The sequence below is a fragment of the Salarias fasciatus genome, chromosome 20 (assembly GCF_902148845.1).
Source record: "Salarias fasciatus chromosome 20, fSalaFa1.1, whole genome shotgun sequence".
Taxonomy (NCBI): domain Eukaryota; kingdom Metazoa; phylum Chordata; class Actinopteri; order Blenniiformes; family Blenniidae; genus Salarias; species Salarias fasciatus.
The window spans coordinates 31,739,767-31,764,536 of NC_043764.1; the positions used below are offsets into that span (position 1 = coordinate 31,739,767).

Consider the following 24,770-nt stretch of genomic DNA (forward strand, 5'->3'; position numbering starts at 1 on the left):
CAGCAGACTGGGCATCGGTAATGCCGCTCCTAAACGGCTTTAATCATCCAAAAACTCATTAGTTTCACCAATATTTCATCACGGTCCGCTCAGCCTGTCCTCCACCACAGCCCGGTGTGGAGATTGTCATAGATACAGATATACGTTCCATTTGAATTTACTACTCGGCGCAGTTAAGAAGTGCACGCGTATCTAGAGACCTACATCTAGATGTCTATGTCTGCATGTCTAGGCGGTGGTGTGTCGTAAGCGGGAGCTACGGAAGCCGCAGTGTAGTTGTGTGTGTGTTTTTTCAAGTGCCGGTCCTAACGCGTTTCGATCCCTGCTCTTGGAATAAACATCCTCACGCTGCCAAACGCCTCTGGACTTCTTTCGAGCATATTACAGAGATGAATGTTTTGGTAGTTTTGTTGACCTCTGAACTGAAAGCTTTGTTTAGGGCGCCACGCCATGCACAGTACGGCTCATTGCTTCAGGGGCTACCGGAGGCGACACGACAACTTTCTTCTTCCAGTTTAGTGCAAAATGGACGAATATCTGTCGGATGAAGATGTTGTGGACGAGAACTTTGAATATGAAGGGTGTCCTTACAGTGTCGAGCCAGAATATACAGATGAAGAGCTCATCGAAAGGCGAGCGCAGAGGCAAAGAGAAGAACGGCTGCCAGAGCCGGACTGCGCATGGCGCGGCAGCGTGAACAAAGCTTTCAGGTCAGAGGTCAACAGAACCACAACATTTATCTCACGTGACCTCACGTCATGGAGGAGAGGCTGAGCGGACCATGATGAAATGTTGGTGAAACTAATGAGTTTTTGGACGATTAAAGACGTTTTAGGAGCGGCGTTACCAATGGCCCGTCTGCCAGACCTATACGGATGTCCGCCGCTCGATTTTGCATCTAAATTTCCCTCGAAGCACTGTTCGGATCAGAAAATCCTTCTGGGTGAGGATGTTGTTCTATTTCATTCTATAAACAACATGAAAACTGTTTAAACCGAACTTATCCTTTAAGGCAAAGCTGATAGAACTATCCGGCCCTGCGGCCCCCAGGACAGGAGACCCCCGCTACCAGCCGAACCTGGGCCAACCAGCCCAGACATCTCTGAAGCAGGACGGCTGACTCACAGCTAAATCCTGGACATGGAGGACAAATAGCAGGAGCAGGAGTATTTTTAGGCCCTGGACGGTGTGTTTCAGCGCTCCGGAGCCTCGCTGTGACCCAGGAGTCGGGCTATGTGTGGGAGTTAAAATAAACCTTATAAAGCTTCATGACAACCAGCAGCAGGCGCCGCGCATTCCAGCAGACATCCTCCTGCCGGGAGGAGGAGGAGCAGCAGACCCCGGGGACCCGCTCGCAGTCTCCAGTCTGTCTCTACAGGTGGTTCTGATCCGCCTCAGCAGTGCAACATGGACCTTACCTTGGACCACAACACTGGATCAGGAAACACATCACAGACCAGACAAACACTGGAACGCTGTCTTCTCTTACACTGCAGGGCCGTCAGCACACACACACACACAGACACACACAGACACACACACACACACACACACACACACACACACACACACACACACACACACACACACACACACACACACACACACACACACACACACACACACACACACACACCACACACACACACGCTGGAGGAAAGCTGTGTTTGCCTGGCATTCAGACAAGCCTCAGGTTGGTGTTCAAGGCCTGGTCGAAGTGTTCCAAGTGACAACGCCTCGCTCGATTCAGAAAGGGTTTTGCGTTTACACATAAACAGTGGAAACACTGAAGCGGTGTGGTTAGCATGCCAGGCCACCAGGTGGCGCTGTTTTGTTGTTATTTTTTTTAATTAAACTGTATACATGTGGACATAACCAAGCTGGAATCTGGACTGGGATTCATGCCGCTCTGGAGGCCGCCATGTCCGCTACTCGCACACGAGCAGAGGAAGTCGTAGCCACGGCGGCGGAGCGGCGGCGGAGCGGCGGCGGAGCGCATGTGCGGTGGCAGCAGGGAGGAGTCAGGAGCGTCAGAAAAGTTCCACTTCGGGAGCCAGTTTGAAAACCTGGCAGCTGCAGTGGCTGTGAGCACCGCTGAGGTGAACGTCCCGAACAGGACCGGAGTTCTGTGGCTACGGTGGTTCTGGGTAACTGATGACTTTAAAATATCTTCTTTCCTCACAGTGACACTACAAGGAAGCGTATGGCTCAGAGTTTATCATACTGGTACTGCTATCGATACTACTTATCCTTCACAATGGTCCCTCTGGTGTCTTCTCTCTCTTTATAAGCCCGGTTATGTGGAGGGAGTCGAGGTGTGTTCTCTCCGGGGCTCAGCTTTAAGAAGGTGCTCTGAGCTCATTGTGCTCAGGATGAAAGACGGTGAAATGTGACTCTGAGCCAGGAGCTGCCCGTTTCGGTGAGGAATCCAGCCCTCTGGTACTCCCGCCCCCTCAGGTGAGCTGCTTTTCTTTCTCCATTTTCATCCCGGCCTTTGCAGCGGGGGGAGCGGGCCCATCAGACTCCGGCCTGCCGCTCTGTTTGAGCAACCTGCTGCTTTGATGTGGCAGCTGGACGTGACGGCAGAGCGGCACATTCCTGCAGCGCCACGCAGTTTGACCAGCGCAAACGGCAGGAAATGAAGGGAACGCCGGGCAGCGGGGCGGTAACGCCGCCGCCGGTGTTTCAGATGGCAGTGAGCGGCTGAGAGGCTGCAGGGCCGGCAGGAGAGTCAACAGCCGTTTATTTTTAACTGCTCTCAGTTAATTAGTTGACATTCTCCCTCCCCGGGTTCCCCGCCCTCTCTTTGCTCTGCAATCAGCTCCCACAGCCAAACATCCAGCTGCTGTCCTCCTCCCTCCTCCGTCAGCTCCTCTCACGCCCCCACGCTGCCGCCGCCGCCTCCTCCTCCTCCTCCTCCTCCTCCTCCTCCTCCTCCTCATCCTCCTCCTCCTCCTCGCAGGACTCCCTGCTTCTTCACGCCTGAACACCCTCCTGTCTAAACTTCTATTAAACACTGAACCGGCAGGTGAACCCTGCTCTCTCCGAACACTGACTGGCCTCAATCTGGACCTCGTCTGGTCCCGTCCGGGACGTCCCGTCCCGTCCCCCCCCCAGCAGATAGACCAGGCCAGATGCTGTCCATTACGCAGACTGGTGAGATTAGCGGGGCCCGGGAGGCGGGAGCAGCTGGCGGCTCTGGAAGGCAGCCTCGCATTCCGGCCCGGTCCTGGAGACGTCTGAATCACTCTGCACCGCAGAGGAAACGTGGAGCGGCAACAGGTGGGCAGGAGGCGGCGGCGGGGAACAATGCGAGGCCTTATCCGAGCCGGACGCCAGACACGGAGCCTCTCTCTCCATTCCCACATGTCTGCTGTTACCGGGATCCTCGTAGTACCGAGATCAGACCTCAATGTGGGGCAGTTCTGGTGGTCAGAAGGCCGGGTGCTGTCTGCTTCACTGAGGGTTTAACGTTTTCATTAGTAAAGCCTGAGAGAAAGACCAGCCCGGCTTGTTTTCCTCATCGTTCTCTTTCATTTATCATTTCCTTGGTTGAAGCAAACTCAGAATGTGGATCTATTGCTGACTTCTAAACTTTCAGATGTTGAGAGCAGAGCCGACCTCTCCGTCATCATTCAGAGGATAATGTCATGTTTGTGAAGTCTTGCCACAGCGCGGCGGATCGGTTTAACCACTGTTTATAGAAAATGTTCCTCTGGAGCCACAAACTCCCCGCTGAGCCGACCACAAACTAACAAACCCTCCAGCGAGAGCCACACAGGGCCGGCCGAGCCGGACCTGGTATCAGGCAGTGGTCCTGGTTTGGCTCTTGGCTCTGGTTCTCGGTTCTGTGTGTTGCACCGGGGCCCAGCAGCAGCTGGAGGGAAGGGACCTCTCCGGTGAGGGCAGGCCTCAGTAAATCTGGCTCCACTCAGAGAAAACTGCAGCTCACTGGGGACTCCAGGCCGACGTGCTGCTGATTGCTGTTTTTGGAGCGTTGAGATAATCTGTAGAGCTACAGTTTGGACCTCAGTCCAAACATTCAGGTCTAAGACTCATTTAGTGAAGACCGGTCTGGGCGCCATGCGCTGAGTGAGCTTATTATCGGAATTATGCGACATTTCCTCACGTTAAAGAAGGTCAAGGGCAGTCATCTGTGGCTGACAGCAGAGGCTAGAGGCTCAGGGTGTAATTTTAAATACTCAGGGGAGTTTTGCATTTACAACAGTCATTTATGCATAAAATAGCTTTGAACTGGAGCTGACCCTTCCCACGTGTTGACTACGACACAGGAGCAAATTCACAGCTTCAAGGGGGTTTTTGGTCATGCACTTCAGTCTTTCACCCTCTCTGCCTTCTCAAGGTCGGAGGACGAGGACTGGAGAGGACAGGGAGCAGGTCTGACTCTTCAAGCTGCTGTGGGAGCCCAGCTGTTCTGACAGATCAGGAAGATCGGTCTCTGGCCCGTTCTTCTCCACCTCTACGGAGTTAACGCTCCCATTTCCTCCTGAGATTACTCAAGTAACTGAAGTAACTGCGGCATGCCAGGTTTACTCACACCTTGCACAGGATGACAAATGAGACCACTGCACAGAGCACGTTTGCTCTCAGTGCACGGTGTGTGTCCGCCCTAAAGAGCTGCGATGTGTTCGGGGGCTTTGTGGAGGTTAGGGGTTTGGAGAAAAGGCATATTAAAAGTTATCCCTACTTTCCTGCTTCCTGTATTTGTTTCTGCCTTGATCCCGGTTTCCTCGTCCCCCTCCTTCCCTTCCTTCCTCGGGGATCCCTCCTCGCGGCGTGCAGCGCTGCAGGGTCTCAGTGAAATTGCAGCTTGTCTGCCATTAGATAATTGACGGTGTGGAGGTGAGCGGCGGTGCGTCTCAGCGAGCGGCACGCCACACTCTCATTACGCTGCAGCAGAACACAGCCTGCAGCTTGTAGCAATAACAGAAGCAACACAGTGACAAGCGCCCAGACCAGACGCCTCGCTGTAGCGTAAACAAAACGCCGGCTCCTCCTCTCAGAACCGGACTCACTGCAGGCTGTTTCTCTCGCCACGCCTGCGCCTGTCCTGGGGGTCAGGGGTCACGCCGTCACATGACCCCTCCAGGTTAATGTTGGGGACGTAAAAACAGCCAACAGTCAAACACCTGGTCAGTGTCTTTGAAGTGGTGTTGTAATAAAACTAACCCCGCCCACTTCCTGCATCAACCAATCACTGCAAAGAACAGCGAGCAGGACTTCAGGTAGAGATGACACCACTTTCCTAAAGGTCAAGTACGACTGCTGACCTTCAGAGACCTCAGACAGCAGTGAAGATACGAGGACTGAGGAGGACGAGCAGCTTTCTCAGGAGAGGACGAGTCCAGGAGTCCAGGACCGGTCTGTGGAGGTCCGGTCCAGCATGTCTCCGTCCTCCTGTCCTCCAGGCCACACTGGCTGCTGTGAGGCTGTTTCCTCCGGACAGCAGCTCAGAGAGCCCGGTCCGGGTCTGGTCTGGGTCCGGGTCCGGTCCGGGTCCGGTCCGGGTCTGGGTCTGGTCCGGGTCTGGTCCGGGTCCGGTCCGGACGCTCCTCGGTGCTGCAGGCCCACCTGCCTCTGTCCATGTGACCGGCCGCTCCGCCCAGGGTCCCCGGCAGCGTTTCCCCTTCATCCTCCTCCTCCTCCTCTTTTATCTCCACCTCTTCTTTTCATCCCCAGAAAGCTCATCTCACCCTTCTTTCATCCAAACAAACCTGTTCCCTCCCTCTCTCTCCTCTGACTCAACCTTTTCTTGGGTTTTTCTCTTTGTCCTCATTTGGTCTGGCCCCCCCCCCCCCCCTTCCTCCTCCTCCTCCTCTTCCTCCAGCTTATCGCTCAGTGTTTCTCGTGCTGCTGGTTGCTGGGCTTTACCACACCATTGTTCTTGGATCTGCACATTTCCGGATTCAGTCACTGACAAAAGGCTGGAGAGGGAGAGAGAACACACTCCCTCACTGCTGCTGCTGCGCGCACACACACACACACACACACACACACACACACACACACACACACACACACACACACACACACACACACACACACACACACACACACACACCTGCAGGAACAGTGATTACAGAGGCTTTACGGTGTGTCTTGGGGCAGATCCTCCTCTTTAATGTCAAGTTTTCCCTCTTTCCTTCATTATGAGTCGCCTGCTGCTGCTGTAGTTCGCTGGACGATGAAAACATCACTGCAGTCACATGACTAACTGTTTTATCAGAGGTGCAGCAGAACACAGGAGTGATGGTTCACTGTGGAGCTTTCTGTTTCTGCTTTCTTTACAGTATAGAAGCAAAATGCCAAACGCTACTTTGGCAAGAGGCACAATACAAACTGAGCCCATCTACCGCCCCCGATGCATCCTCTGGGCTTTAACTGCAGCAACATTCAACCAGGACACACACTCTCACACACACACACACACACACACACACACACACACACACACACAGATGAACAGTGTGTGCTGAGACACCCACAAACCCCCAAGAAGATAAGAGTGGAAACACCACTGTCTCTTTTGTCCTGAGGCTTTTCACTCTCCCTCGTCTCTCTCACACACACACACACACACACACACACACACACACACACACACACACACACACACACACACACAGACACACACACACACACACACATGCAAACACAAACCAATTAACCCCGGCTGTGACCCCGGTGGGTTTGGAAACAACCCCTGACCTGGTGGCTTGTCCCTCAGGAGCATTGCATTGTGGGAGCTGCTGATCAGTGTCATGACGGAGCGGGACGTTAGCGGACTCACATCTCATCAGACTTAGCACACACACACACACACACACACACACACACACACACAGGCCGGAGGGGTTGCAGTGACCTGAGGCAGTCGCTCACCTCCAGTGGAAGGGGCTCGGTTCTCTGACACATGGAGGAGGGAATCGAACCGTCAGCGGCTCTGATCGGCGCTCACGGTTCACATAAAAACATGTTCCAACACTTTAAACCTGAACTCTGAGTCTGGAGTCACAGAACGCCGCTGATGAAGTGCTTCTCGTCATTCATCAGTTCACTCCTCTCGGCTCGTCTTCAGCTCCTCTCACGTTTTCAGTTCTCTCTTTTAAACTGTTTAAACCAAACTGTGATTTTCTTCCTGAACCACTGTCCTGGTTTTAGCTGTTTGTATCCATTCGGATCATCTCTCTCCACACACAGGTGAACCAGCACTACGTCACCGTCAGCTCATGTCTCTGTGGATGCTTTCAGGACGGGTTCCAGCGTCTTCCTGACTCCTTCAAGCCGGACAGAAGGGCTCAGAGCTCAGAGAGCTCTGAATGTGGCCTTTAACTCTTGTCTTCATGTCTCCTCACTTCATTTATTGATTGAGAACAGGCCTCTTCCTCCTCCTCCTCCTCCTCCTCTTCCTCCTTCACACGCTGCTTTTCCCGGTGGAGGTTATTTTCCACGAGTCTTCAGAGCAGCCGTCACGTCTGCGTTAGATAGAGGAGGAGGTGACGAGGAGCAGGCCTGACTGAACCCCAACCCCACCCCTCCAGGACCCAGAGGCGCTGCTCTGAGTGTGTGTGTGTGTGTGTGTGTGTGTGTGTGTGTGTGCTTCATCTTTAACTTGGTAACTTGCTGTTTTCCTGCTGCGGTACAGTAACATCGATACCCAGCTGACTGACCTCTAACCAGTAATAACAGTGGTGTGTCGTTTGCTGCAGTCCTCCTGATATCAGAAACCATCCGTCACAGCGTGGATTTGTTAGATTCAATATTCTCATTTCAAAAGAGTGTGCTTAAAGGGTGTTTTTAATCCGGAATTGGTTTATTCTGAATTAAGTAATTAAAATCCAAAGGAGAATAAACCCGCCGGTCTGTTGGGATTTAAACCTAATTTAAACAAAGTTGGAACAAAGTTGGAAAACAACGTTTTCAGGTGTTTAAATGGTCGTTTTACAGCAGAATTAGGCTTTTTTAGGGTTTAGAGAGGAATAAAAAGTCCGATGTGAACACACGGATTGTTAAACTGAATTCTTATAGCAGCATTTATTGATCTAGAACGTTTCTTGCTTTCTCAGGTTTCTCCTTCATGATGGTGGTTTTGAACACCAATCTTTTTATTATTTTAACTTTGCAACAAAACTTCTGTTTGCAGCTGCTACCCAGTGGAGGTTTTCTTTCTTTTCTTTCTGATCCAGAGGCTTTTGTATTTTGAACCGAACAGTTTATCCACACACGACCTCCTCTCTCTGTTGCCACCATGACAAGCTCACTTTCTGTCTCACTGATGGACAATGAGACACACCTCCACAGATTAAAACAGATAAAACACAGCAGTGTTTGAAGCAGACACGTAACGCTTTGTACACTTCAGTTACAAATCTTGCTTTAAGGAACCCTGAGCTGCCATGAGTCTGAACGGCGGAACTCAAGAGAAGGAGGCAGACTGTGACCTTTGATCCAGAGCTCTGAGCTGAGCCTCCCACCCTGACCGGGCTGTGGCTGTGATCACCGGAGAGCAGCCTGACCCTGACCTTTAACCCCGACAGGCTCCAGCAGCAGCAGCAGCAGCCAGCTCATTGTTCTCCATCAGCGGGGAGCAATGCGTCCGGGGGTCAGACACCTCCAAGACCAGCTGGTCTCCAAGCCCCTCCTCACTCCTCCTCACTCCTCCTCACTCCTCCTCACTCCTCCTCGTCACGCCGATCACGCCGTCATCCTGCTGCAGACCGCCGTGCAGAGCGGCTGAGGAGCGGCGTCGAGGTGGAGGGTGGTGGAGTCTATTCACGGAGGCAGCTGGGCTGTTTTAAGAGGACTATAAACCTGGAAACATGGAAACACCACCCTGAGGGGGGAGGATGGGGGGGGGGGGGGGGGGGGGGGCAGGACCCTGAAACAGACCCGCCAGCCGTCCTCTCTCGGTTCACATCACTGTTACTTGACCCAGATGGAAATCATAACCCATCCTATCCACAGTCCACTGCACAGCGGCAGCCCCCGGGGGTCAAAGGTCAAGCTCACAGACCCACAGTGACACAGTGACACAGTGACACGACTGGGATTTGAACTTGCAAACCTCAGATCAGTAGTTTTTGGCTTAAAGGTCCCATATTGTACAGTGTAAACATCACTCCACTAAATCAGGAAAACCACGAGAGACTCTGTGACCCCGATACCGGCCTGACCTTTCTGACCCTTCAGATCAGATCAGATCAGATCCTGATCCTGACTCAGATCCTGATCCTGATCCTGACCCGTTCCTGATCAGAGCCTCACTGCCCCACTGGCAGAGCGGTTCTGGGATTATTCTACATGATGAAGCTGCTTCACCCACATGATGTCTGCCTCACGAGCCTGCTTTGGAACACGGAAAGCACGTGCGTGCACTGCGCGTGCACGGCCGATCAGAGGGATCGGTGACCCGGACACTCGTCCGCTGATCCCTCCTGACGGTTCGACCGGCGGGCACCGGACTTCAAAGCGCCGGCGCGCGCCCCACTCACCCATGAGCACGAGCGTCAGCAGCGAGGCTTGCATCTCTGCGCGGGCGCGTCGACCCGCGGGGCCGCGCACAACCTGTGACAGGCGGCGGGGAGATGAACCTGCGGGAAGTGCGACACGACAGGAGGACAAAGTGAGAAACCCGCCGCTGCTCTGCCGCCAGGACCAGCGGCAGAAACACGCACGAGGACAACATCGCAGTCCAGACTCGGTCCCCCAGGGGAAGTGGTCTTTCTGAGTTTAGCGGGTCCCGTCTGGAGGCTTTATTCATCCAGGCTGCGCTGAAAACTGCAGAAAGTCAAGCACTGACGAACCTGGTCCTTTTCTCTGCTCTCCGTCCGTCCGTCCAGAATCTCCCGAGACCTGGACCCACCGGAGCTCCTCCCGGACTCTAAAGGACTCTAAAGGACTCTTCCGAACTCTTCTGGACTCTCCTGGATCCTCGTGGACCCCCCCTGACTTCCCCAAACTGTCTAGAACTTTTCGGAACTCTGCCGGACCCTCCCGGACTGTGCCTGACTCTCCCGGACCCTCCCGGACCCTCCTGGACCCTCCTGGACTCTAGTCTCCCGGAGACGCTTCTGCTTCTGCAGCTGCGAGCTGCGCGTACACGCGGCCCGCGGGAGCGCGCAGGCAGCAAACAGTCCCCGCGGACGCGCGTGACTGTTGTTGAAAATGTTGAGGTTCCTGGACGGTCCCTGGATCTGAGAGACCCCGTTAAATCCCAAACACATCGAGCACCGGGGCCAAAGCTATTGGTTAGAAACACTAAATGAACCAATATGTAAACAGAAGTAGTTTAAGCAAAGAACCTTATTGAGCAACATTAATTAACAGTTGAAAAACTTGCTCTATTTTTAGATCAGTAGGATATTTTTTATGCGTGGCATTTAGGAATGTTTTTTTTTTTTTGCTTTCTTTCCTTTTTTTTAGAACCTTATTAACTCCCATTCAATGAATCAATAGATATTCTAGATCCACTACTAAAGGCTCATTCAAACAGCTTGATTTCCAGCTGCAGCTGAGTGGAGAACATCTGGAGCCAAGCAGCAGTTTGAAGGTCAGAAATCTGCAGTCTCCTCTTAAAACACACGTTTCCAAAGCTTCAGTGTTTGAAAGTGGAATAGAGGGACTTAAACTATAACATTGACCCCACAAAACCAACTGTAAAAATGACCATAATTACAGATGGTAGAAAATTACTTTTCAAGTATTTCAAATTAAAAGCATCAATGGGCACAAGAGGAGTTATGAGGGTGATGAAAACAACAGATTAGTCTAAAAACTAGATGAGTTCAATAAGAGTTGGGACCGAAAGACGGAACATCAACAAGTAAGAGCAATCATCAAATCCTGCACTGCACCCAACAAACACAAGACATTCAACTTTGTCATTTATTTCTCATGCTTTAATTCATCCGGTTTCCAGTTGCTCTACCTAATAATGTCATATTCCTTCTGGGTGGAGGAGCCCTCTGCTGGTAGGCGCCCCTCTGCTGGTGGGTGGAGGAGCCCTCTGCTGGTGGTGGAGGAGCCCCTCTGCTGGTGGGTGGAGGCGCCCCTCTGCTGGTGGGTGGAGGAGCCCCTCTGCTGGTGGGTGGAGGAGCCCCTCTGCTGGTGGGTGGAGGAGCCCCTCTGCTGGTGGGTGGAGGCGCCCTCTGCTGTTCTGCTGCATGTTTCACGCCGGTGGAGAAAAGCTGAGTGATGCTCAAACTTCCTGGATTCCTGCTTCAGAACAACATATTCAACACATCACTCCTTCAGAACAAGAGTCCATCTTCATGTGGATTCAACAACATCAAACTTTGCTTTGAAGCTTTTTGTTGATGTTTTTACTTGAAATGACGGTTAAACATTAAAGAAATAACTATTTAGTTTAATGTAGCTGAGTGGAAGAAGCTCAGTGTTTGCAACTGAATGAAATAGTTTTTCACACATAGAGAGTATATATATGTATGTATGTACATATATATAGATATATTATATATATATAATATATATATATATATATATATATATATATATATAATATATATATATATATATATATAAAAATATATATATATATATAGTCAATCTTCTTGGATGACTGGTACATGGAGGAGAGGTGAGGCACAGAGGAAGAACAGGACTGAAGGGTGAAGAGGAACACAGGAGGCTCAAGGGGGAACTGCAGGTTCAGGGAGAACCTGACAGAACCTAAACCCTGTTTCCACAGCACCTCTATTGGCGGTGCGGACTGGTTCGGGTTGGGTTGTTGTGTGTTTCCACTGAAAAAGTTTGTGGATAGTTCAGAGACCTGGACTCAACCTGGACCACTTCTCAGTTCTTCTCCGTGCTCTGGGACGGGGTCTACAGGAAGGAGCTCCAACACTGATTGATCTGAGGACCCCCACTTCCTTTTGGTTTTCCTGTCATGGTCAGCCTCAGCCCAGTAGTGTATGGACTATTTAACTCAGTGCAATTAAACTGTCGCCCTCTGGTGGCTCACAGTGCACTTCACAGTTATGTTGGAGCAGTGATACATGTTGACGTTGTTGTAATCTGCCATCCTACGGTAAAGGCCCGTTCACACCGCCAAATGATTTCTGCATTTTTGCGTCCAAATGTATTTGAAACACAATGTGGAACGCGCGTTGAAAATCCTGGCAGCGTGTCAGAGGCTTTTTTGCGGCGCGTTTTGCCGTTTTGGCATTCTTGCATCGGTGGCGCGTTTTTGCAGTCGACGCTGAAGCTGGGAAATCTGAACTTTCAAGGAGCGGGGACCGGTGAAAGCGACACTCATCCTGGCGCAGCTCCTGGAGCAAATGGTGAAACTCACCAAACTCCGACCGCCTGTGATGTGATAACATCGTGCACCCTGGCACGGCGTACTGTCCGCCGACGGCGTCGTTGTCTGGCTTTATTAAGCAAATGAAGCCAAGCCGCTCGCTCAACAGGGTTAGCCATGATGTTAGGCTAACACAGGAAATAAGGCCGGAAGCCCCGCCTTCCCACCACAGAGTCGCCGCGTGTCCTCGGGGCCCGGCGTTGTTCAGTGTTGGACCTCAAAATTGACCCGCGTTCAACTTCTCGCGTTTTGCGTTTTTTGACGCGTTTTTTGACGCGTTTTTGTCGGTATGGTAGCGACTGCACTGACAGTCGAGGGGGACGGCGGAGCACAGCAGAGAGAAAGAAAAAAAAAAAGGAAAGAGTGACTCGTGAGTGACAAGCTAAACCAGGCTAACGGCTGCCTGTAACTTCAGAGAGGGGATAACGCGGACAAAACGTGACCATGTCTTTTACTGGAAAAATAGTTTAGTTTGACAGTGCAAACGAAGACTGGGAGTCGTATATTGAAAGGGTTGAACTTTACTTCACTGCAAACGATGTGGAGGATGAAAAGAAAGTTCCCACACTCCTCGGCCTGATCGGTGGTAAAACATACAGCCTACTCAGAAACCTACTGGCCCCTGGCAAGCCCGTCACTCAGACGTTTCAAAGCATTGTGGACACATTAAAGAATCACTTGAGCACAAAACGCCTTGTGATAGCAGAGAGATTCCATTTTCACAATAGAAACCAGTCTAAAGAGGAAAGTGTCGCAGAATATGTTGCTGAACTACACAGGCTCACTCAGTTTTGTGACTTTGGAGCAGGATTTCTGATGCTCTGCGTGACAGACTGGTTTGTGACATGCATTGCCAAAGCACACAAAAAAGTTTGAAAAAAGATCTTACACTGGAGAAAACACTGGCTATCGCAGTATCAATGGAGACAGCAGCTAAGGACGCTTTGGAGCTACAGAAGAAAGCTGTAGACACTGGCATACACAAAATGTCAATGAATGACTCTAGGCAACAAGAACACAAGTGTTACAGATGTGACAAAACATCTCAAAATGCAAAGGACTGCTGGTGTAAGGAGAAAGTGTAAAAAACTGGACACATAGAGAGGGTCTGCAGACAGAGATCCAGCAACAATCAAGCACAAAAAGAAAAACGAAACAAAAATAGAAAGCCAAGGCATAGAGACAGACAGGTGCATAATGTGACCACACGTGAAAGTGGATCTACATCTGAATCAGATAGCACTGGACTGGCTGGATGACGACAGGGAAATAATCTGGATCACTCCAGATGTGTCTGGCATAAACCTTAAAATGGAGCTCGATGGTCTGCCTTGTCTGTTATTTCAAATGTCGACTACAAGAGACTGTTCCCCAACATACCGTTGCAAAAGGCCTCCAATACTGCATTAAACCTACATGGGTGAAAAAGCAGGCAAAAGAAGAGTGAAAGTGACATATGAGGGTAAAACTCTGCAACTGATGCTGTGTATGTGTTGAAAAATGGAGGACCGCCGCTCTTTGGCTGAGAATGGTTGAGAAGGATCAGATTGGACTGGCACAACATTAAAGCTCTACATTTGGCTCGAACAGACAAAAGTTTACACAGCGCCACAGAGAGACTGTCACAGCTGCTCAATAACCACAAGAAAGTGTTTGCAGATGGCATAGGCACGCTAAAAGGGGTAAAGGCAAGGATTGAGTTGAATGAAACGCAACTCCAAAATTCCACAAAGCCCGTCGGGTGCCGTATGCACTGCGTCCAAAGGTGGAAGCTGAATTGCAGAAGCTGGTGACTGATGGCGTCCTGTCAAAAGTTGAATGGAGTGACTGGGCAATGCCTATTGTTCCTGTGATGAAGAAAGGGAAGGCGGATGCTGTTCGCATATGTGGAGACTTCAAAATGAGCGTCAACCCTGTGCTGCGGACTGTGCAGTACCCCCTGCCACGTATTGACGACATCTTCGCATTGCTGGCAGGAGGGGAAAAGTTCTCTAAGATTGACCTTGCCCAAGTCTATCTACAGATGGAGGTCGAGGAATTCAGCAAGAAATTCCTGACAACACTCACAAAGGTCTGTTTCAATACAATAGGCTCGTTTTTGGTGTTGCTTCTTTTCCTGCGATCTATCAAAGAGCCATGGTTCAAGTGCTTCGAGGCATCCCAGTCACACAGTGTTACCTTGAAGACATCATTGTAACAGGCAAGAATGACGATGACCATCTAGAAAATCTCAGTAAGGTGCTCGCCAGGTTAAACCAGTATGGCCTGCGTGCAAGAACAGATAAGTGTGAGTTATTCAGGAGTGAAATCTCATACTGTGGACATATAATTGACAAGCACGGCTTACACAAATCACGAGAGAAAATTGAAGCTGTGCTCCAGGCACCAAAACCGGAAAATGTGTCGCAGCTGAGGTCATATTTAGGCCTTATCAACTACAATTCCTCCCCTAACTGCTAACCCATTACGACGCAGCGCGACCCATCAGACTGGCATGTGACGCTAGTCCTTATGGGATTGGTTGTGTTCTGTCACACCTCATGAAAGATGGGTCTGAACGCCCTGTTGCGTTTGCCTTCAGATCACTGTCAAGCGCAGAACGCAATTATGCGCAGATCGATCGCGAGGCCCTCAGTCTAGTGTGGGGTATGAAGCCGTTCCACCATACCTTTATGGCCAAAGGTTCACACTTGTGACAGACCACCAACCTCTGATATCAATCTTCAATCCCCGAAAAGGAGTCCCAGTAATGTCAGCCGCCCGCTCACAGCGTTGGGCACTTTTCCTTGGAGTTCACTCATATGACATTGAATTCAAAGGGACAAAACAGCATGGTAACGCTGACGGTTTGTCACGTCTGACACTGTTGATGACAGAAGGAGAAAACACTCCCCATCCAGATCCAGCAGATGTGTTCCCACAGCAGTGGTGGATCAGCTGCCAGTGACAAATTCTGAAATACAGAGACACACCAGGAATGACCCACATTGTCAAAAGTGTATGAAATGATAATGCGGGGATGGTCAATTCATGGTGACCCTCTGTTCCCAGAGTTTTCAACAAGACGAGATCAACTCTCAATCTGTCAGGGAACTCTAATGTGCGGCTCCAGTGTCATAGTTCCCTCAAAACTTCGAGCCAGGGTGTTAGAGACTCTCCATGAAGGACACCTTGGCACAGTTAAAGGCCTCAGTATGCTCCCCCGTCGCCACCACGGCGTTCCTACGCCAGCAACCCTACGCCGCTACTGAACATATCTTGCTTCTGCGTCAAGGGAACGCCATCCTCTGCAATTTTACCGCCAAGCCACTAGCAGTCACAACAACAATGCGGCTTCCGTAGCTCCGGCTTTACCTAGACATACATCTATAGACATAGATTTCTAGACATATGGAACTAGACCCGCGTGCACTTACCGAACATATATCTGCATATATGACATATCTGGCAACACCGGGCTGTCGTGGAGGAGTGGTGTGAGCGGACCATGATGAAATATTGGTGAAACTAATGAGCTTTTGGACGATTTAAGCTGTTTTAGGAGCGGCTATAAACATAGCCCCATCTGCTAACATTGCTAACAGTGCTAACACTGCTAACAGTATAGAGATGTGCGCCGCTCAATTTTGGATCTAAATTTCTCTCGAAGCACTGTTCAGATCAGAAAAGCATTCCGGGTGGGTTCTACTTTATTCTATAAACAATGCGAAAGTGGACCAATCACAGCCCTCGACGTTCACGTCACCATGCGTCACCTTGACACAAAGTCACGATTTTCGGGAGGTGCACGTCAAGCCCCAGCGTAGCCCGACGTAGGGCTTCGACGTAGACGTCGTAGGAACGCTGTCGCGGCGACAGGGGAGTATACTAGGCCTTGAGATGAAGAGTCTAGCCAGGAGCTATGTTTGGCGGCCGATGCACCACCACAGGCACCCCTTTACCCTTGGGAGTGGCCGTCAGCACCATGGCAACGAGTGCATATTGATTTTGCAGGCCCATTTATGAACTCAGTGTTCCTGATTGCTGTTGACTGTAATTCCAAGTGACCAGAAGTGATACAGATGAAATCAACCACTTCAGAAAAGACTATAAGTGTTCTCAGGTCAATTTTTGCTTAAAATGGTCTTCCTAAACAAATTGTGAGTAACAACGGGCCGCAATTCACTTCAGAGAAGTTTGCTCTTTTCATGAAGCAAAATGGAATCAAGCATTTTAAGTCAACACCTCACCATCCAGCTACGAATGGATTAGCTGAGAGGTTTGTGCAAACATTCAAAAAGTCCATGAAAGCGATGGAGAAGGATGACATTCCTCTTCAACACAAGCGAGACAACTTCCTTTTTGTCTACAGAAACGCTGTACATTCAACTACAAACCAAGCACCTGCAATGTTGTTCCTGGGCAGGACTCTCAGGTCCCGCATTGATCTCCTAAAACCAAGTCTGCAGAGGGAGGTGCAGAACAAGCAGCTCAGTCAGTCGTCAGACAGGGTCAGGCTAGACACTTTGAGACTGGACAGGATGTCCTGGCCCGTGACTACAGAGGAGACAAGTGGACCCCAGGAAAAATAACAAGGACTGGACCACTGACGTACACGGTTGATGTTGGTGAACAAATATGGAGACGTCAAGTGGATCAGATGTTGGATGTACAACTAGAGTTGTTCCGATTCCGATATCAGTATCGGAAATTGCGCCGATACTGACGAAAATGCTGGGATCGGTATCGGAGAGTGCTGGAGTCCAGGTACCAATCCGATACCACGTCATTAATTAAATTAGTTATCTATTTACTGGTCAGCTCCGTTAGCTCCGTTAGCACTGACACTTCTTCTTCTGTAATGTTTTACGGCAGCTTGCATCCCGTTGGTTGCACTACCGCCATCTGCTGGTCGTTGGCTCTGACACAGTTCTTTGCTGCGCCACTGTGCTGTAACTTGAAGTTCTTGAGAAGAAGAAGAATGGATCAGGTGACAGACGTACAGCGCCGTTAAAGAAGCCTATTTTTTTGTTTAGAGTGCAGCTTCTGCTCTTTGGATTTTTATTTTTTTAATGTGACTTCATAGGTTGGTTTTGGACTGTAACATTTTGGAAAGTAATCTTTTAAGTTGCTGTTGAACAATTTTTTTTACTGTTCTATTTAATTTCCCTGTTCATTTTACTGTTATGTTTGCTCCCCAATTAAAAAAAAAAAATTTCTAGATTTGTTTATGAAGTTACTGTTGCACTACTGTTATTTATACTGTTTTATCTAAATGACTTCATTTTACAATATTGTGTCTGCACTTTAATTTGAAAATGCAACAACATATATTCCTAGATTTAAGTTGTTGCACTACTGTTTAATATTCTATTTAAATCCCCTTTTAATATAAAAATATTGGGGCTGCACTTTAAGTTATTGAAAATAATTATTACTCAATTGATTTAGTTCAATTGCATTTGCACTGCTGTTTTTTATACTTTTCTATTTAAAAATAAATGGCTTGAATTTGCTGTATTGATTCATGTTTTAGAGGGTTTAACCTGAGCCAGGCCTTACCACAGAGATGATCATGTGACAGTCATGCAGGCGAGGCATGGTATTATTTTATAATGTACTGGTATTGGATCGGTACTCGGTATCGGCCGATACCAACAGTAAAAGTATCGGAATCGGTATCAGGAGGCAAAAAATGGTATCGGAACATCTCTAGTTCAACCAGAGAGTATCATCTCCAGACACGGCCCACGATGACGGTAATGTCCCCATCAACACGTCAGCTGTAGCAGAGGCTCTTGCTCCAGATGAAAATCCTGCGAAGTCCAGAGGAGTTATCCAGAAAGGCGCAGAACCCCCCCACCCCACCCCGAGAGACTGGACTTATAGTCCTCATGTTGTTGTTATGTCAAGTTGTTATGACATGTTAGTATTCAATCACACGGGGGGAGGGGGAGGGGGAGGGGGGGGGGGTGGGGGGGGGGGTTGAAAACAAAAGGCTTTCATGTACACTTCGTACTTGTTTGGATTGTTTTGTATGCATTCTGTGTTATTGTCCATTCAATTTAAAAGGGGAGGAATATTGGACTATTTAACCAAGTGCAGTCACACTCTCGCCCTCTGGTGGCTCACAGCGCACTTCACAGCTATGTAGGAGGAGTGATACATGTTGCTGTTGTTGAAATCTGCCATCCTACAGTAAAGAATGTGGAAGCTCCATCTCCGTCTTTTCGTTATTTTAAAGTTGTTACGGACACAACAAGCCCTGTCCTCCTTTTCTTGATTGGACCGCCAGCTGGTGTGAGCTTTGTTACATTTCTGTTTTTTGGAAGTGTTTGTTAATAAATTAGCTTTAACTGGAAGCTCCCTGCCCCGGTGGCATCTTTTTAACCTGTGTGACTTAAATTGTTGGGATTTCCTGGGGTGTAATTCCCCAGTCCCCAGCTCCAGGCCCGGTACCTTCAGCACTGGAGCCGTGGAGAACCGCCTCTTCAGGTGGCGATGGTACCGTCCAAGTTCTGCGGCAGGCTCAGCGGCACCAGCGTGTCCTGCAGCCTCTCGGTAGGACCAATGATGAATGTGGAACACAAAACGCCGTGAGGCCGCCCGGCCTCCAACGCCAGCTTGTGGACCTCGCTGGAATAATCCAGCACATGCACCATCCCCGATGGAGATTACTTAGAGCACCAGCCGCCTCCAGACCAGGAGCTGCTCCTCTAAGCAGCGGCTGAGCGGGAGGCGGGGGCAGTGGGCATGGTGTCGCTTTAGGTCAGTTTATTGAGCCGAGTAACCACATCCAGGAGCGAGAAGCGAAGGCCTCTGATAGGATTCTAGGATGACTGGTACACAGAGGCGAGGGGCGAGGGGATTCTGGTTCTGCAGGTTCCTTTCCTCTGCCTCCTCTACTCCCTCATGGTGAATTGTTGGTTTTTCTCTGTAAAACGTCTCTGAACTGACGAATCCATGTTTGGGTCTCAGGAGTCCATCTTGTTTTCTCATGTTTGGAGTTTTCCAAACCACATCGATGTGACTGGGTGTGACAGACGACCAAACACACTCATTCATACTGTGAACTGACATTCATATCCTGGAGCATATTTGTGAATCCTGGAGGTTCTGATTTCTGAGTTTCAGACAGAAGATGAACAGATTAAAGGTTTCCATAACTAACAATGAGAAAGATCTGTCTCAGAGGGCTGAAATGACTCTGGAGAAAACCTTTTGGGTGGGAGCATATTATTTGCATGAAGTTAAGAAAATGTATATACTGTAGTGTCATTTAAAATAATGATCAACTTCAAAAAATAAAGACAGCGTTCTGAACGACCTGCACACACACACACACACACACACACACACACACACACACACACACACACACACACGGTAGACTCCCATAAACTGACTGAATTTATTCCCCTCCATCATGTCAGGATACATTTTAACAATACTGAGTTTGTGTTCTTTCATTATAACAACAAACACAAAGTTGAATAAGAAAATCTCAGGTTTCCACTTATGTCTCAAAGGGAACGTCGCATTATTGAAGATACTAAAAACACAATGTCCTTGAGAAGATCATGTGACCCATTTCTCCAGTGTGTTGGTCGGCCATCGGCCTCTCTGTCCAGCGATGTTTCCGTCAGTCCACTCAGGGGACCAGGTCTTCGTGGTCTGGGTCTCCAGTCCCTCCCCCGCCCCCTGCTGGTCACAGACAGTTGCTGTACTTCTGCACCTGGTCGCGGATCTCGTCCCGCGCCACGGTGGCGTTCTTCCGCAGCTCGTCCAGCTCCAGGAGCTGCTTCTCCATCCGCTGCTCGTTGTTCCGGAACTTCTTCTCCAGCTCTGCGGGACAGAAACCAGAGGAGTCCGGATGTGAGTCCTGCTCATGCCCAGGAAGGTCACGGCGTCATGAGACACACGCTCAGCTCACCGCTTCAAACCGTCGGCGCTGACATTGCCACTGTTACTCATTTTATAATACTGTACTTGTGATGTCCTGCTGGGCTACTCACTGTCCAGCTGCTTGATGCCGCTCTTGGCCTTGTTCAGCAGCTCCTCCGCCTCCTTCTTCATGTCTCGGGCCTTCTGGTTGACGTTGCCCGTCCCTCCGGACGCCCCGCCCAGGGCGGTCCATCTTCTGCTTCAGGTCCCTGTACCTCCTCTCGTGTTGTTCAGGCCCTGCAAGACGCCAGTGACAGCTCCACCCTTTGCTCCCGACGCAGCCACAGCCTCAGCCTTCCCTCCAGGGTTTTCTGCTCACCTGTCCCACCGAGGACGCCAGCGCCGTGGCGTTGTTCGCCAGCGCCGTGGCGTCCTTCGCCATCTGTCTGTTCTGCTCCGCCTTGTTCCTCAGAGCTTCCACTCCCGCCGAGAGGTTCATCAAACGCATCATGACGTCCATCTGATTGTCCTCCAGCTGCAGGAGCCTGTCCTCCACCTGAGGACACACCGGTGGTGGGAACACTGAGCCATTACGAACGTACGTGTGTGTGTGTGTGTGTGTGTGTGTGTGTGTGTGTGTGTGTGTGTGTGTGTGTGCGTGCGTGCGTGTGCGTTCTTGTATTTCTATCCTTGTCGGGGCCAAATGTCCCCACAAGGATAGCAAAACGTGGAACGACGTGCCTTGTGGGGACCTTTTTCCGGTCCTAAGTAGGAGAAACAGTGTTTTCTTGACCATGTTGTTGTTACTGAACAAAGTAAAAGTGCAAAAACATTTCTTTAGGGTTAGGCTTTGTTGTGGTGTGGGTTAGGGTTAGGGTAAGGGTCAGGGTTAGGGGCTAGACATGAATGGGAGTCAATGGACGGTCCCCACAAGGACAGAAATACAAGACTGTGCGTGTGTGTGGGTGTGTGTGTGTGTGTGTGTGTGTGTGTGTGTGTGTGTGTGTGTGTGTGTCTGTGTGTGTGTTGGCTGTGTGCCGGCCTGCTTCAGCACCATGGCCGTGGCGTTCCTGGTGCGGTTCAGGTTGCTGTGCGCCTCGTTCAGGACCGCCCGGGCTTTCTCGATGGCCTTCTCAGCTCCGTCCAGCGCCCGCCGGGTGTTCCTGGCGGCGTCCTTCACCCCCTCCGCTCGGCTCCTGGACAACGCCGCCACATTTCAGAGACGAGACGCTCACTGAGCGGTCAAACGGGTCAACGCAAACAAGACTCAGACTACAGAAACTTCTCCACTGGATGATTTACCTGTAATCAAACACACTAACAGCAGCAGGAATCTAACAGGAAAACATCAGACGTTTCTCTTCTAGAAGTTCATTTACTGAACAGTCTTCAGATTAATATCCAATAATGTGATTTCTGAAGTATTGGAGTGCATTCTTCTTTATTCTGGGTTATCAGTTCTGAACTGAAAGGCGGGGATGCAGCATTCTGATTTCATTGTAAGAATTAAAAGTTTCTTAAATCAAAACGAACTGATTGGTTATGATCCAACAATCAAAGCTGAGCTGTTTTGCTTCAAACCAGGAACTTTCCAGAGGTGGATTCATGTTAAACAAACTCTGATGCTTCTGTTTGGAATCTGGTTAAAAATGCAGCAACTTGGGTTATTTAGAAATCAATAATCTGGAGCCTGACGGCCCTTTCTCCCCTCATGAGCTCCATCAGAGGCTGATGTTGGTGAGGAATGGGTGGTGCGCGTGGCTTACTTGGCGTCTTTGGCCTTGTCCAGCAGCTCCTTGGCCTGGCTGATGTGCTGCGAGGTCTGGTTGACGATGTGGTTGACGCCGGTCAGGTTGGACAGACTGTCCTGGATCTGAGCGATCATGCTGTCCAGAGTGGTCCTGTTGAGGGGCAGCTGGATGGACAGGACGTGGGTGGCCACCCGCTCGATGCTCTCCGGGTCGGCTCCCTCCTCTGGGAAAAGGCACCGAGAAACACTTCAGATCCAGGTCCGGCCTGCAGGAGGCGCCCCATCGCCCACCTACCGGTGAGGAAGTCCTTCACTTTCTTGATCAGGTCTTTCAGCTGCTTGTTGTTGTCCTGGAAGTAGTCCATCTTCTTCTGGGCCTTCTCCAAAGCACTCGTGGCCTGGTTCTTCACGTCCTGGGTCAGGAGCGCGATGTTCTGGAGCTGCAGGTGAGGAAAGAGAAGTGAATCCCCGTGAGGAGACGCCGCGGCGTGTCCCGGGTTCCGGCGGACTCGGCACCTTTCTGGAGGCGTCCTGGAGCTCCTGGCGAGCTGAGTTCAGGCTGTCCGTCACGTTCCGGGCAGCGTTCAGCGCCGCCCGCGAGGCGCTCACCGTCCCGTTGCATCCCTCACCTCCGCACACGCGGTTACCTTGGTCGTCACGGCAACCGGCACCGCCGCATCGGCTGTCGGGGCAGCTGCCGTTGACACCGGCACTGCCGTGACCCCCGCAGACCTTCAGGAGAACAACGGAACCCAGAGACACGTGAGCGGAACAGAGAAGAGCAGGAGCTTCCTGAGTGATTCCTCCGCTCACCTTGTCACTGAGACCAGAGACCTTCTCCAGGTCCCGGACCTTCTCCTGCAGCTCGCTCAGCGACTTGTTCTGAGCGGCCAGAGCGCGCAGGAACTTGTCCCTGCTGCCGTCCAGCAGCGCTTCGGTCAGCGCCCGGGTCTCTTTGGACCGCCCCACCGGGCTGAGGCTCCCCGACACCGAGGCGTTGCACCTCTGCTCGGCCTGCTTCGACTCCCGGTGGTACTTCTCCACCTTCTTGAACTGATCTGAAAACAGCAGCAGGCGTCTGAAGGCTGCAGGACGACTTTGTCTTTGTTTGTGGCTCAGATGCACATGAGAACACATCTGGAGGACGGAGACGTGAAGAAGAGTGAGCGGCGCTACCTGTGAACCCTGACGTCAGGTAATCCTCCAGCTGCTCCTTCTTGAGGGCCACCGTGTTGTTGACGTCAGTCAGCTGTTTCTCCAGCTCGCTGAGCAAGTCTTTCAGCAGCCTGTCCTCCTCTCCCGTTGCATTCAGCTCTCGGCCGATGGCCATGAGGCGCCCGTCGGTCAGCGCGATCTCGGCCCTGAAACACACCCGAGCGTCGTTCACCATCCCACTTCCTGTTTCAGACGCACGCCTGCAGGCGGCGTTCCCACCTCAGGTCGTCGATGCTCTGCCCGATCAGCTGGTGGGTCTTCTCACTGTCGTCCGAGCCGATCAGATCCTGGACCTGCTTCAGCTTCCTCTCCAGCTCCCGGATGCGCGCGTCCCCGGCCCCCGGCGTCACGCCGTTCTCCAGGATCTTCTGCACCGTGTACTGGATGTGCTCCAGGTCCCGCTTGATCTGGCACACGGCGTCGTCCCACAGCTGGAAGCAGGGGTGACACTGCACGCACTGGGGGAACTGGCCGCTGAAGCCGCGGGCGCACTGGTCGCAGCGGCTCCCGGCGGCGCCCTGCCGGCACTCGCACTGCCCCGTGGAGCGGTCGCACTGAGCCATCTCTGAGCCCAGACGGTGGCAGTTACACTCTGAGGGGGGGGGGGGGGGGGGGGGGGGGGGGGGGGGGGACGGGGGAGTGGGAACAGGCAACATCAGGAAGCAGGCGTCACTCTGTACAGGAGCCGCGGTCCACCTCACTCCCATCCAGACGGAGGAGGCCGAGGCTCTCAGGTTACCATGGTAACACTCAGCTCATTTTGAAATGACGTATTGGCCCGAATATAAGACGAGATTTTTTTCCAGAAACTGTATTCTCCAAAATGGGGTCGCACTATAATTGAGGACTAGAGTGTTGTTACACATTCGCAACACTAGATGGAGCCAAAGTACCGGTGACCAGGAAGCGAACGAAGCGTCACAGTAAGATGACCTCTGTGGTCACTGTGATCTGATGAAAAATGGAGGAATGCGACCATCTGGAATGAAGGCGCTGAACGCTAGACAAGAGAGCAACAACAGAGGAGAAGTTTTGATGCCAACTTTAAACTGATGGTTCAACAGCAGAGTCAACAAACCACTGCCAAGCCGCCAAGATATATTAGACTGAATTATTAATGCTCATGAAGTTGAATACAACTTAAATTTGATGGTTATAAAGTTATTTACATCATTTAATGCAGTTATTGAACCTTTGAGGTTATTTGTTGCTTCACTGAGTCACAGCCTCAGATTTTGAGAAAGACAACATGGCTTTTTATTTAATACTGCAGTAATATTTCTTGATCTCAAATCACATGAAATGTTATCTCTGTTGGGAGTTTTCCTAGAATAATTGTGCAATAAAAAGTTGTTTTATGAGTAACCTTATTTTCTTCAACATATTTTTATTTTCACAAAATTATATTTGAAAAATGGGGTCGTCTTATAATCAGAGTCGTCCTATATTCGGGCCAATACGGTAATTCAGCAGAAGGCGTGCAGAAGGTTCCGGGTACCCTGGCACTGGTCCGACGGGTCTCCCCAGTGGAACTGCTCGCACTCGGTGCAGTGTTTCCCTCCGAAGCCCGGCCGGCAGTGGCAGTTGCCTGTGAACTACACA

General features: G+C 50.7%; 2 protein-coding genes across 3 annotated transcripts in view; both read right to left on the reverse strand.

Annotated features, from left to right (window-relative positions):
• Window positions 1-10,043, reverse strand: part of lamb2 (laminin, beta 2 (laminin S)) — a 33,705-nt gene extending 23,662 nt beyond the window's left edge. For both annotated transcript variants that reach the window (XM_030119805.1, XM_030119804.1), the window contains exons 1-2: window positions 9,825-10,043; window positions 9,513-9,611 (exon numbers count right to left, since the gene is read on the reverse strand). In XM_030119805.1, coding sequence (XP_029975665.1) covers window positions 9,513-9,546 — 34 coding nt within the window. In that variant the 5' untranslated portion in view covers window positions 9,547-9,611; window positions 9,825-10,043. The remainder of the gene's footprint in view (window positions 1-9,512; window positions 9,612-9,824) is intronic.
• A 9,668-nt stretch (window positions 10,044-19,711) lies between these two features.
• lamb2l (laminin, beta 2-like) overlaps window positions 19,712-24,770 on the reverse strand; it is a 36,244-nt gene continuing 31,185 nt past the window's right edge. Inside the window, exons 25-35 of the mRNA XM_030119806.1 lie at window positions 24,667-24,763; window positions 23,388-23,760; window positions 23,130-23,314; window positions 22,767-23,011; window positions 22,470-22,685; window positions 22,249-22,393; window positions 21,970-22,177; window positions 21,258-21,399; window positions 20,583-20,759; window positions 20,335-20,500; window positions 19,712-20,164 (exon numbers count right to left, since the gene is read on the reverse strand). Of these exons, the coding sequence (XP_029975666.1) occupies window positions 20,465-20,500; window positions 20,583-20,759; window positions 21,258-21,399; window positions 21,970-22,177; window positions 22,249-22,393; window positions 22,470-22,685; window positions 22,767-23,011; window positions 23,130-23,314; window positions 23,388-23,760; window positions 24,667-24,763 (1,824 nt within the window). The 3' untranslated portion in view covers window positions 19,712-20,164; window positions 20,335-20,464. The remainder of the gene's footprint in view (window positions 20,165-20,334; window positions 20,501-20,582; window positions 20,760-21,257; window positions 21,400-21,969; window positions 22,178-22,248; window positions 22,394-22,469; window positions 22,686-22,766; window positions 23,012-23,129; window positions 23,315-23,387; window positions 23,761-24,666; window positions 24,764-24,770) is intronic.